Below are 14,390 nucleotides of genomic sequence, written 5' to 3'. Positions count from 1 at the left end.
GGCGTTTACACAATTATGCGCCATATCCGCAAGAATATAAGGGACAAAGGTCACAAAGACAAATTAAAAACAAGTTTACTTTATTTTTTAATAATATATAAAGACGAATCGCATCAACACATAAGAAAAAAACTAAGTAGATAAATATGTAAATACCGGTTTTAGTTACTCTAATTGGAAATAGTAAAAAAATTATATCATTACTATTAGCTGTTTCAAAACTATAAAAATGCCAACGTCGCATTTTCTCCCAAAATTAGATGTTATAAATTATTCGTGCACTTCAAAAGCATAATAGCTAATGTAATTTATACTTTCAATGAGAGATTTAATCATTAACTTTTACATTTTTATCAATCTTAGTTAAAAAAATAATTCCGTAAAATGCAACGTTGGCGTTTTTATAGTTTTGAAACAGCTAATATGTATCAATAATACTCATAACTTTTTGCAACAATGTCTAGAGACTTCCCTAGCAACCCAACAGCAAAAAACCTAATTATAAAAAAAATTAAATTATTCGTTACTAAAAACATTGTACCTAACTTATTAGGTAAGCAATTTTCCATATTTACAATTAAAAAATGAACTGGTATTTGCATACTTTCCACGAAGCTACAACGGCACCTTAAAAAATTATCTGTCCCATATTTACAGATCACTTTTGTACTACTCCACATGCAAATAAGACAGGTCGTGTTACCTTACTCAATAAAAATATTATAATTTTATTCCATAATGGTTAGAAAACTGAAATGACATTTAACTAAGCTGATTTAAGTAATAAAATACCACCATAAGATAGATTTAAAAACGCATTCATTGCACAATTCCTTGAAGTCTTCCGGTTAGAACCCTTTCCAAGTGACTGCCGTCCCAGAAAATTTTTCCGCAATGTTCACACACATAAAATAATTCCGTTTTTTCTAAAACACCGTCAGGGATCGTTGCTACTTGTATTTTTGCGCCAAGTCGAGTCTGACATAACCCAACATCGAGCTTTTCATCCGAATCTAAAATAATAAAAGTTAAGGAAAAATAATAATTGTAGGTGAAGTGCATACAAAGATCCCATTTTCTTGTTGTCTGAACTGGTGGTCCAGGTTCAAAATCGAAGTCATCATCACTTGAAAAACCAGTTGCTTCGTCTATGTCGTTATCGTAGTCAGGGGGGACATATTGTAGGGAATTTTGCGATTGTGTTAAGGCCAACATCGTTGACCGTGATACTTTAATAAAGCTTCGGCCATTGCACGACTAAAAATTGGAAGCTCGGTTAATTACCAAATTATTATTATTATTTTTTGTTTATGTTGATAAAAGTATTAATTCCGATACCTTATCGGAACTAACGAAGGCCGAATTATATGAAGGAATTTCTTAAATGTAGGTTACTAAAGCCTAGGCTTAAAGTTAAGCTTGTGTAAACTCATTTCTTGTATAAAATTAACCTGCCTTGGATTTGCTAAGCTAGACTTAGCTATTATCAAAATTATGTTAAATATTGATGTGAAATTGTTAAATTTAATTGAAGTAGTCGCATTTTTTACATTTTATTTGAATTGGGCAAAAAATTGTTGAATCTTTCGCGGTCGATAATAAGGAAAGAAGAAAGGACGCCCTTCCAATTTTTAAAGAAAAAAGAAGTCTTGTAACAAAGTGCCACTTTTTTAAACCCAACAATTTTCATATAATTTATCGTCTCTTTGTCAGAAACTTTTTAAATTCATTTAGAATCCGATGTTTAATTAATGTATGTAGCTGGAAAAATCGAAGCATTTAGAATGAGACCCTTAAGAATACCTATTGGACTTTGTTTAAAATAACGTCAAAATATTCACCCAGAGTGAAAAAAATTTCATTTTAATTTTTAAATGGCATAGGATACTTTTGCGATAAAACAAATGCAAACATACAACTTGAGAGTTAAGAGCCAAAGATTTATTAGCACTGCAATAGGTGAACATTTCGTTGTGCAAAGATTCTTTAAAAAAAAGTGTTTTTATTGCTTGAGGAAATATTTTATTGAGTGTAAAATGACTGATAAAATTAATTTAATTGAAAAGATAAGACAGAATAAAATTGAACATAAATTAATTTAAAAAAATCATGCCATATAAATTTGGAACATATTAAAAAAACCAATTTCCGTAATTTGAAAAACAACTGCATAAAATAATAAATATCCAAGGCTACGGAATATGAGGGGAGAACCATTTGAGAGCAGAGATTTGGATTCCGCAGTTGAAGCTGCTTAAAAATTAGAAAAAAAAGGAAGAACCAAAAAAATTAAGTAAAGCAGTGCTATCTTACAGAAAAAAAATTGGGGGATATTGTGAATATTACAAAAAATTAGACTTCTAGAAAAAAGACATATGTTAAACAATACTTAGAAATTAATGTTTCTATAATCCAGCACAGTGCTCTGTAATTAAAACTTTTCTACATTAACAGTTGCGTTTTTTTTAAATCTGCATTTTCTAAATCATACTCTTCAGTAATACCTTCTAATCATTGTATTTTTTGTAATTCTAAATCTTTTAAAAAAGTATTTTACCCAAATTATATTTTTTCTATAATCCAGCAACAGCAAAGTGCTCTGAAATTACAATTTTTCAAACATTAGCATTTGTGTTTTCTTAAAAAAACCTTGGTTCTCTAAATCATCCTCTTCAGTAATACCTTCTAATCATTGTATTTTTTGTAATTCTAAATCTTTGAGAAAAGTATTTTTCCCAAAGTGTATTTTTTCTATAATACAGCAACAGCAAAGTGCTCTGAAATTATAATTTTTCAGACATTAGCATTTGTGTTTTCTTAAAAAAAAAACCTTGGTTCTCTAAATCATCCTCTTCAGTAATACCTTCTAATCATTGTATTTTTTGTAATTCTAAATCTTTGAGAAAAGTATTTTTCCCAAATTGTATTTTTTCTATAATACAGCAACAGTGCTCTGAAATTATTATTTTTCAGACATTAGCATTTGTGTTTTCTTCAAAAAGACCTTGGTTCTCTAAATTATTCTCTTCATTAATACCTTCTAATCATTGTACTTTTTGCAATTCTAAATCTTTTATAAAGTATTTTTTTTCAAATTGTATTTTTTGCTTTAATAGAGAGCAGTTGGCGATGCTATTATAACGATTGAAAATAAAGTCAAACATTTTTTTATTATTAAATAAAGTAGCCACTACTGTTAATTATTATGATCATTATTATCATTAGAATTGGCAAGTTCTGGCAAAAGTTCGTAGATTAAAATGTCTTTTATTGAATTTGCATTATTCACCTTAGGCTTGCACATTCTTGCATCATACACATTAATTGTAAATTGCATTGTACCAAAAATAGTATCCAATTTATGGAAAGATGTGTTGGTCTTGTCAAAGAAGTGAAAATTATTTCACCACAGAAATAATAATTAATTATTATGCACGTGGCAGAGGATAGCTATTATGACTTTAGTCATCATAAGTGGGTGGTAACGTCAGTAGTACATTTTTAAATCTACATATCAATAATAAAATTGCATAAATGTCTGTCTGTGATTTCAAAATAAATACCAAAAAGTGAAAAGTATTATTTAGCTGTGTATTATATGACGCCTAATTCTAAATGACCGTTTTTAGAATGATTATCGGATTTTATCAGTTAAGAGCACGTTAAAAGCTACTTTAGCCTTACTTTACAAGACCCCTAAAAAATTGTGTACCATATTTTTATAATAAAATAAAAAAAAACAAAAAAGACGTTTTTTTCATTTTACCCTGAAATGATAGGCAATTATTTCTTAATGTGGATAAGACCCTCCGAAAGTTACGATATTTTTTTATGCTACTTTAACTTATAGAAAAATAAATGAATCGAATTTTTAATCCGTTTAATATCGAATACAAATACAGGCTGCTCAAAAACTGGCGCAACAATTCAGTGGTACGTGGTTGAGATGCATGTGTAGATCATGGAAAAAATCTTGAAAAAATTCCTACACTTAAAATAAAAAATCTATAACTACAAACTTATTTTGTAAACTTCTTCAGTTTTCATTATTTTTTAATGTTTTTATGTTTCACACTAAGTAATCGTTTCTTAATAAAAAGATGAATAATTACTTCTACCTGTGAGGTAGAATTTAGAAATAATAATTTAGAAACAACATCCGGTTGTAAAGAAACCATTTTGTTTATTACTTTTCTTAAAAATTCATTTTTAAATTTTGCGTTCACATGTTCATTTGAATAACTCTCTTTCAGACGTTTTCACTACAGATCAAGTACTTAATTCCTAGTAATATTTTATCTAAAAAGTAGAGCAAAATAGTTTCGATAATCGATATTCGTTTTTAGTTTATTTTTGAATAAGAATTAATTCGTGGTCGAAAAAGTCTTTATGCTCTTGTAATTTACCAAATCATTTTAATGAAATCTTCATCGCCGTCCATATTTTCACGACACACATCCATATTGTATGAATGTAACAAGAGTTAAAATTTTCGACAACTTCTTATTCTCCTAAACCTGCTTTATGGAGGGAGATTCTTCCACACGACGAATTAAACACAACTTGCCAGTTTCACTTAATAATTTTTTGCGAAAATAATACATATAAGAATTTTTTATAGATTTTGCAAAAAAAAGAAATATAGAGAAAATTGCGATATTCTAGAGATTTAGTTTGAGGTATTGTGAATATGATATTAAAATTTAAAATTTGTTAGATAATTACAAGTCATGTACTTTTTTGAGAAAATTTTACTTTAAAAACGATCCTCTGACTCAATTTCACATAAAAACTTGCTCATATGGAAACAAATGCAAAGAAAATAAATGGAAGAAGCTCCTGGTTTAAAGTTTTTAAAGATTTTAAAAATTAAGATAATACACTTCCTACCTGACACACGCTGAACACATCATTCACTGTCACGTTGACCTTATAATAATCAACGAACTCCTTGAGCTGTTCGTCGACGTTATCACTGTTGACTCGAAGACAATGTCCTAGTGGCACATATCCGTATAACTAAAAAAATAATTGTATCCTTGTGTCTTCCAAACTCTAAATCCCACTTTATTAAAAACATTTCCCTTCGTCAAAATATATCGTTGTTCATCTTGAGCATATCTAACACACTCCATATGGTCCATATAATTTTCAAGAATGGCAGTATCAATTCCACACCTTCGCAGATTCTTACCTAAACCTTGTAACATTGTATCACAGACAACTTTAATCGACGCAGCTGGCACTTGACTTGAGTGAGGAGATGGAGGTTGCGCTATCTCTTCATCAGCTTGAAGAGGCTTTGGCTGGGAAAACAATCACTAGTAATTTTTTGCCAGAAAATTAAAATTATTTACTTTTTTTTGGACCGGTTTCTTGGCCTTCTTTTTCGGCGCCTTCTCGTTTGTCATTAGATTATAACACGTTTCGTCGAAGGGAAACTCAGCTTTTTCGCAACAACCCTTGATAACATCGTACACTTCAATCAGGCAATAAGCGTCAAGTGCAGCATAGACTAACTGACTGTTCCTCAAAGGGCGTTTTTCCCAGTTTGAGAATTGGTCAGACTTGTCCAAAGGACGGCCCAAACATTGATTCACTAAAGTGCCCAAACTGGGCCCACTACCTTGTACTAAAATTATTTGTTAAATAAAAAATTAAAAAAAAATCGCTAGCCACCTTCATATGGCAACACAACTTTGGGGTACTTCTCCAGCAGCTTCCAAAGTGACAACAAATCTAAGAATCCAACTTGTTTCGGAGTGAAATTAAGTTCAGGTAAAGAATGTTTAATCATTAAGATATCACTGGTGAACCCAAAGCCTAATTTTAAAATATCACAATTATTAAAAAGGAATTTGCCGAGTTCTTGCCATAAATGCGGCACTTTGGTTCCTATACTGATTATATCAAGAATGAACACGTTTTTTCTAGATGCTATTTGCATTAAAGCTAACTCATTTTTTTGGCTACCAAAATTTGGTTTCCATTCACAGTCAATTCCTACTACTTCGACGTCCTAGAAACACAAATCATAAAAAGCGATCAACACCAATAAAAACATTTTTTACTTGTAGTCCACCGTCTAAAAATCGCTCAAATGATTCTTCAGAATCTATCAAATGAATACTAGAGAAAGGTAACGGAAATTTATGATATTCCACAGGTTCGGTATTTTGTACTTCGTCGTAACCCCACGACTCCTCCTCAGGTAATATATTTCTTTGATGCAACCTATGAATAAATAAGATAGATAGTTTTACTTTTGAAAAAAAAAGCCAATAGTTTTTGAAGATTCAGAAAAAAATATTATTTACAAAAAAGCACATAACCAATATTATAGAAAACAAAAATTTTTCTCTTTGGTGATCTAAGAATGAAATGACAAATAGAATAGAAGTCACTAGCCCGCTTTAGACACCTGGCATCTTCAGACACTTTAACTTCCTTAATTTCTTGTACTATAATTTATCGTAAACAAAAAAAAAATAGTGACTGCAGTGGATAAATTTAAGTAATTGTTTTTATCAGGTGCAGTTTTTTAGGTACATTGTTTTCGGTGAGAGAAATCAAATTTCTCTCGCAAGAGAGAAGAAATCAAGAAATGTGACAACTTTTATCACTGAATTTCACAAACAAAACTTTTTCTTTTGTGCTTAACCCTTTTTACTTTTTATAATTTACAAATTTTCCCAATGTATCTCACAATAAAACAAAAAAGCGGTCTTTTACGAACATTTGACGAAAAAACATTATGGATGTTTCAAAAGATCGAAGATTTCTTGCGATATACCAAAATGTAATGTAAGCTAAAATGATTTTTACTATTAAAATTAAAGCAAACCAACAAATTACCTATACTGTGTACACCAAAAAAATATATAAAACAACAAGAAAAAAACTAAAATTTTATATATCGATTTTGTTTTTCCTTAAATTAACTCATAATTAAGATCTTCCAAAATATGTTGAAAAGACCAAATTATAATTAAAAAACTATTCATTGAAGTTTGTCGGTAATTTTACGGTTTTTTACAAGCCAGTCGATTTCTCGAAGCGTTTTAACATTAAAATTATGAAAAAATGAAATTATAATAAATATTTGACGACATTATAACTCACAATACTTCTTTTGCGGTATTTGACTGGAACAGCATGAAGAACAGAGAAAAAATCCAATTGTATTTTTTTTCAAACTAATATATGATTTAATTCTTCCAAAATACAGAGTGAACCAAAAGTAACGCAGAAAATTCATATTTTTGTTATAGATCATTTTTTAAATAAAAACCTCGAACGGGTCAATTTTGTTTTTTTTTAGATGCTACAATTTAACATCATAGCATTTATGACATTAGTTTTTCATTTTTTATTTGTTTAAATGATACCCCCATTTTTACTGTTTTTGAGTGTACACTCCTTTGTCTTACTGGTAAGTATAAAAAAATCCAAAAAATAAGAATGTAAAAAATAAAAAAAGAAAATTTCAAAAATTGTTAAAAAATTCTTTTTGATAATTTTACACAAAAGACTTTATCTTTCAGTTCTTGCTGTTTTCTATAAAAAGTCATAGTTTTTTGTGTTTAGGTTTCATATTAAATGTTTTCACATACTAATTATATAACAAATTATATACAAAACAGTTACCCATCATAAAATAAAACGATAAGATAAAGGCTTTTGCGTGTAATTAATTATCGGTATTTTTTAGTTTATTTTAATTATGTATTAAATTTTTTATTTCATTTTTTACGTTACTACCAGAAAGATGAAGAAATCTAATACTTTAATTGTTGAGTTATTTGACTCCAAAAAAATATAACTAAATTGTTGCCACTTTTTCTATAGCTTTGAAGCAGCAAATACTACCAAAAAATAAATAAATAAACAAAAATGTGGGTTGTCATTAAAAAAAACGATATTACTCAAAAAACATTCATGACAGTATGGTGTCAAAACGTAGATTTTTTTTAAAGTAACTCAAAACAAAGACATAAACTGTGTGCATTATTTTTGTTTCAATCTGTAAATTGCAAAAATTAAAAAAAAATATGAAGAAATTCACCCATATCTTAAATCTGTTGGTGATTTTGTACCACGTCAATCGATTTCTCAAAACAATTTACAAATGTATTTCTTAAAAAACGATTCTGTTACATAGTTCCATTAACGTTCAAAAGAAAAAAATTAAATCCAAAACAAAATACTATAAATATTTATCAGGAACTTGAAAACTGGATGATTATGCAATTTTCTCCAGGCGAAACGATTTCTCGAAAAATTGTGTTAGATGCACTGCTCAGAGGTAACAATTTTGTCGCATTATTTCACATTATAAAGACACATTTTAAATTACAATGAAATGCTATTTTAGACTTAGTTTAGTGCGGTTTTTTAGCATTTATTTTTAATAAAATTCAGCAAAAGAGCTAAAGATTTGGTTTTTTATTCAAAAATGTGCTAAAATGCTCCAAAAAGCCAAAATAAAGCCGTGCACATACACAAAACGTTCCATTAGTAAAATACAGTAACTTAGTTATTAAAATTATGAAATCCACATAATCGAGCTAGATTCCCAAAAATGTCCTGTTTTTTTCCAGATTTTTTCTCGTTGAAAATAATAAATAAACCTTACCACAATCGTTACAAGTTGAATATATAAGCGCAATAAATAAGTTTTTTGGAAGCAGAAAAAATGTGCATGTATAACACAATAATCCTACCTTTCCTCATCTGGGTTTTCTTCAAGCATCCTCACATTATAAGGCCAATGTTGCTTATCAACATTGTAAAAATGAGCCCACCATAAAGCCTCAGCAACTGCCCCATAGGTGCTAACTTGGGCTACAAGCTCCCTTTGTAATTCTTCATCTTCTCCGATAGCCTCCTGAACCATCTCTTTCCAACTTTCGTCACCTATAATCACAATTTTTTTTTCTCGATAACAATAATTAGTATTTATTTACCGAACGAATTTTCGACAAACCTCTTGTGCAACAAAAACTGTAAAGCACCTTCGTTTCTTCGTTTATTTAAGTTTGGAGTTATGTTTGTTGGAAGCTTAAACATTTTAACAAGTCTAGTTATTAACTTTTTCAAGGGTTTTGCATGCAGTTTATCCCATTTGATATCAGGAACATCTAAATTGCTTGAAAAATTAAAACATTATTGATGTGATGTGTTACATATTAGTGAAAAAACTTACAACACATACGACGCTAAGGCATCCCTAACTGACGTCCTACCTAAGGTAGAATCTAAAAGTGTGACCAATTCAACTTGATGTCGGGGACTAACGGTCAAGAAATCATCGATGCCGTATAATTTATCTTGCAAAATGAGAGGAAGCAGAAAATCTTCCACAGAAAATTTGTCTTGTAAATTAAATAGCACAGCGCTTTGGCAAGCCTAAAATTCATTCAAATAAGGAATCAGTTTACATATCTAAATAATTATACTGTGAGATCGAAAATGTACTGAATTAGAGCAAGCCTTGAAATGGAAGTGTAACTTTAGCCACATTTCTTTTCAAAACAACGTGATTCAAAACATAGTAGAGGGCTAGAATTAGAAAATTCTTAGAGAAATTTCTCTCGATATTCTGCTAGGCATCATTCACAAAGTGAATATTTTCAGTCCCCTTTTTTTTTTCAATTGTTAAAATAGCATTCTACAATGTAGTAGGCCTTTTGATGGGTGGTAAACACAATTTTCGAATAATGTAAATTAAGCAAGAAATCAATTTTTGAAAAATCCTGATCTCTCAATTTTTGAAATGTGGCTAAAATCCGCAATCACGGTCTTCTCTAATTCCGTTCATTTACGATCTAATGTTATACGGTGGTGACATGAAAATACAAGGTGATTCAGTAGAGATGACGAAAAATTTAAATCACTACCAAATTGAACCGGATTAGACATAATTTCACTTGAGGCAAAAAAGTAACAATGCCCCTTTAAGACAAAGAGCAAGGTAGTAAAGTTTACTTTTATTATTGTTTAAATGTTTTTTATACAGACTGAACCCAAAGTGACGCAAAAAATGCATATCCGAGTTATTGGTAATTTTTACAAAAAAAAACGCCGAACGAGTCGATTTAATTTTTTTTTAAATAAAAAATTTCACACTAGCAACAAGCACAGACGTGAGTAATAACGTCATTTATATTTTTTTAAATAACAACCAAAATTTTTTGTTTGCCGTTTTTGACAGTACTCCTTGTGCAATGTATCATAAAATTAAAAAAAAATATAAGAAAAAAGCTTTAGATAAATTTATACAAAGGGCTTTATCTTTCTGGTCTTGCCTTATTTTATAAGAAGTTTTTTGTTTATTTTTTGTGCATAGGTTTTATATTAAGTGTTACGTTTTTTTTTTTAACTAGACAAATTGTTTTTACATTTCTAGCAGTATCATAATATCAGAACTTAAGTTGCTTAATTTACATTTTTTTAAGCCATAAATTGTTAGATGAGCTAGATTTTTAAAAATATTTACTTTTTTCGAACGCCAACGTCGCACTTTCTCTCAAAATCATGCACTTTAAAAAACTAATAGCTAATGTAATTTATACTTTCAATGCGAGATGCAAGCATTAATAAATACTTTACTATTTTATCAATCTTATTTAAAAAATAATAATTCAGTAAAATGCGACGTTTTTATAGTTTTGAAACAGCTAATAGTTGAGCCAAAAATGCGATCACGCTAAACAAAAGACTCAAATATATCACTACAATTTGAATAAAAAAAACATTAATTTTGTGTTTCATAATATTTTCAGTAAAAATGCAATTTTTTGGTAAAATTTCGTCAAGATTAAAGAAGAATCACCAAACTAGTCCAAAAATAAAGCATTTTTTTTTCGTTATTCGAGAATTTTGAGTCAAAACGCAGGCGTTTTGGCTAAGCTGAGATAAAAAATCATTAAACTAAGCTGAAAATGGCAAAATTCTACACTTTTTGGCACGTTTTTGACCTAGAAACGTCATTAGTTTACAAAATTTTCTCAAAAATACTACGAAAAGAGTGTTATTTAAATCTCTAAACAGCTGTAAACAAAACCAATGTCATCGTTTTCGATGTCATTAGTCATTAAAATAACGAAACTTTTTATAAAAATATTTATATTGTGGCAAAAAAATCTATTGACAACATTGAGCTGTCTCAAATTAGGTTGTAATTAATCATCATAAAAATTCTTAAACCAAATAAATCACAAATTTTCGTTTAAAAATGCTGTAAAGAATGTGTTTACCAAAAATAGCTTAAAAACCTTGGAACATTTTTTTTTTAATAACTCGTGGTTTTGCCACTCGTTTTTCAACTTGGAATTTATTTTAGTATACTACCCAGTAGTCTAATTCGAGCTAAAAAGTGAAAACTCTGACTTTTCGAGAGAAATTAAGTCAACAATAGCATTATTTATTCCTGTTTCGACAGTTTTAGCATGTTGATCACTTAAGGAATCTCGTCAAAAATATAACACTATTGCCAAAGAAATTTCTTTTTTGTGATAAAAAGAAATATGCTTTTTACGAGTAATAGTCATAAATTGGTATTTTAAAAATTAATTCGATCTGGTTCTGGTGTCAAAACTAATTGTTTCGAAAATTCATTACCACTTTGTGAATCAATTTCCAAAGATTTAAAAAAACATTGTTTTAAAAACAATGTCATTATTGAAATAAGTCATTCTTAAAGCAGAAGCGTAACTATTCACAAGTAGATGAATAGTCTTTGGTCATCGTGTATTATACAGCATATTTGTCTATAGCAGAAGTTTAAGAGAAAAAAAAAGAGTTATTGTTACTCCGTTAGTCCTTCAAATTAATGTCTAGAAATACTATTTAATCTACTCAATAGTATGGATAAAGTAATTAAACATCTATAAAAAAAATAATTTCAAAAAAATTTATTTTCAAAATTGATCACATTTTTAACAGACTTGATGGTAATTTTTTTTCGTATAGTGAATAGTTTAGTCAAAAACGCTTAGTGTGTTAAAAACTAATTTGACCCGAAAGAAACTCATTGCAATAAATAACTCGGATTGTAAAGGTTCCACTGTATTTACAAAAAAAATGTTATGAACAATTGATCAGAAATATCACAAGATTATTAATACTGACCTCTTTGTACCTTTTTCGTTCAATCATACACTTGATTATGTCCAGAAATATTTCCCCATCTTGAGCCATCTCATACACATCCACTACAAGCTTCGTCAGATTTTGTGCATTCTGTTTTGAGATAATTTTAAACACGTCAATTTTCAACTTAGGCGTTAAAAGATGTACAACTTTATTCCGATGTACAGACAACCAAATTTTAAACTCTTCTATAATAAAAAACGGCAAAGACTTGCTCTTTGCGCTGTTAAATTCCTGACAATTGTACATTAATCTTATCGTGTGTTCATACGGATTTTCACATAGATGAAAATATTGGTGCAATTTGTTTACAACTGGCGGACTTTTCTTCACTGTGGACAACAAACATTTTAAACTGCGTAATAGGGGCTATAACACAACGTACACAAATTCCACATGCTTTTCAATTCATTTAAAAAACTGGTACTGTCGAGATCTAACTCTAAAACGATGCTTATTCCATTGCAACAATTATTGTCATGTGATATGCTCTGGTTTGTGTTCAATGGTGGGTTCCGGGGGCTTCTCATGCTAGGTGGTGGGTTGGTTTTCGCACCCCGGAAATAACCCCTGCCTCTTCCTCTCCCCCTGTAGGCGTTCATTCTCGCGCTAGAACATTTTTATTTATTTTATTTTACAATGCACGGGAAATTTTTGAAAAATTGTTAACACAACAACCTAACCTAAACGTACCTGTCAACGTCAAATGTTACAAAATGCTCAGGTAAGCTGATTTGTAGATAAGCGATAAGATACCGGTAAGTACAAACTGTCCCTATTAACATCCACTTTCCTGCATTACTTTAATCCACTTCCGGGTTTAAAACGAATAAATTTGTACAACTGGAGGAGACATGTCAATATTCCCGGTGGATCAAACAGGAAATATTTCGAATTCTTGCTTAGGGACGCTTCACACGGCGCGTCGCTACGTTACGGCAGCGTTACCACATACTGTAAAGGCGGTTTACGGTTTGACTATTCAAACAATTCAAAAAATCTAATGCATTTAATTAATAACATAAAAACTATACATTATTTGTTTAAGGTATAATCCGATAATCTGTTTCTCTCATATCGTTGATTTGTTCAAGACTTCAAGAGGCAAAAATTTTCTTCAATTGTTCTGAGATCATAAATTCTTCATTCCAAATGCGTAGCTCTTGTTTCTAGTTCGATTAATTTGTCAAATTCGGATTAATCTGCCTCGTGCAAAACCGCTAATATGCGTGGTTTTTTAATTTATATAATTTTATGCTTTAAAAGGCACTTTACACCTCTTAGAAGAAAGAAGAAAATATGAAATAAATATTTTACACTGCACTGATATTTAATCTTGCTAGGAAAAATTTTTTTTTTATTAATTCATTTGTCCAATAAAAATGAAAAAAACATTTGACCAAAAAAACACATTGGCTGTTATTTACATCAGAGGATCTAAAATGCGAAATAAAATTATTCTGCAAAAATATAACTTGAAAAAAATCGTTAGAATTGGATTAAAAGTCATTTTGATATTATTCATCGGAAATTTCAGTCTAATTTATAAGGGACAAGATTGAGTAAATCTCCGCTACAAAAGGACCCACTACCTACCCCAATAACAGTAATGAGTGCAGAAATTTTACAACTAGCAGCACGGTCCCATCGGGCTGTTTTAAAGCCAGGACCGGAATAAGCACACTAACGTGTTAAAAATGTTTTTATTAAAAAAATACATCAGAAGTTCAAATTGATGACTCTTTTGGTCTAAGCACAAACGAATTCTTCGTTTACAATTCGCATGAACCCTTGCCGCAAGATTTAAAGATTAACATTCCATTTGCAGTAAACAGATAAAATGCATGGGAATCCGGGCCTGAAAAATTCTTACCAGCTGCCTCAACCATCAGACCCAACAATGATCGCGTGCCAATTTTACGACAAATGCAATAAATTTTTGAAATTTCACGTATTTTACAACTTTGTTTCAAAACTAGAGGTTACAAGATCATATTTTAGAAAATTATTTTAATTTGAAAAATGGTAAAGGCGCCGGGTTTCTGATGAAAAATTCGTAGCTTGAAAACTAAAAGTCCTAGAGCAAAACGGTTTGTTTCAGCAAATTCTACGGTTCATTTCACGTACTTTACTAGTTTGTTTAAAAACTAGACTTTTCGAAAACATATTTTAGGAAATTATTTAAATTTGAAAAATGGTGGAAGCGTCGGGTTTCTGACTAAAAATTTATAGCATGA

The 14,390-nt window shown here is 29.8% G+C and overlaps 1 protein-coding gene across 2 annotated transcripts; it reads right to left on the bottom strand.

The window, feature by feature from the left end:
* Positions 1–74: 74 nt before the first annotated feature.
* Positions 75–13,053, bottom strand: Nbr (Nibbler). Of its 2 annotated transcripts, XM_064356124.1 has the most exons (14): positions 12,847–13,053; positions 12,539–12,762; positions 12,133–12,485; positions 9,206–9,408; positions 8,967–9,148; positions 8,724–8,916; positions 6,072–6,234; positions 5,680–6,019; positions 5,358–5,632; positions 5,067–5,306; positions 4,891–5,019; positions 1,065–1,257; positions 796–1,013; positions 75–750 (listed from the first exon to the last, which is right to left on the bottom strand). In XM_064356124.1, exons 1-13 carry the CDS (start codon positions 12,936–12,938, stop codon positions 820–822), a joined length of 2,781 nt encoding a protein of 926 aa, XP_064212194.1. In that variant the 5' UTR covers positions 12,939–13,053; the 3' UTR covers positions 75–750; positions 796–819. The 2 variants fall into 2 exon arrangements, with proteins under 2 accessions (XP_064212194.1, XP_008191355.1); XM_008193133.3 differs by having other exon boundaries at positions 75–1,013.
* Positions 13,054–14,390: the final 1,337 nt, after the last annotated feature.

The sequence above is a fragment of the Tribolium castaneum genome, chromosome 1 (assembly GCF_031307605.1).
Source record: "Tribolium castaneum strain GA2 chromosome 1, icTriCast1.1, whole genome shotgun sequence".
NCBI lineage: Eukaryota > Metazoa > Arthropoda > Insecta > Coleoptera > Tenebrionidae > Tribolium > Tribolium castaneum.
The sequence above is the reverse complement of the archived record's forward strand: the minus strand, read 5'-3'. Positions and strand labels throughout refer to the sequence as shown.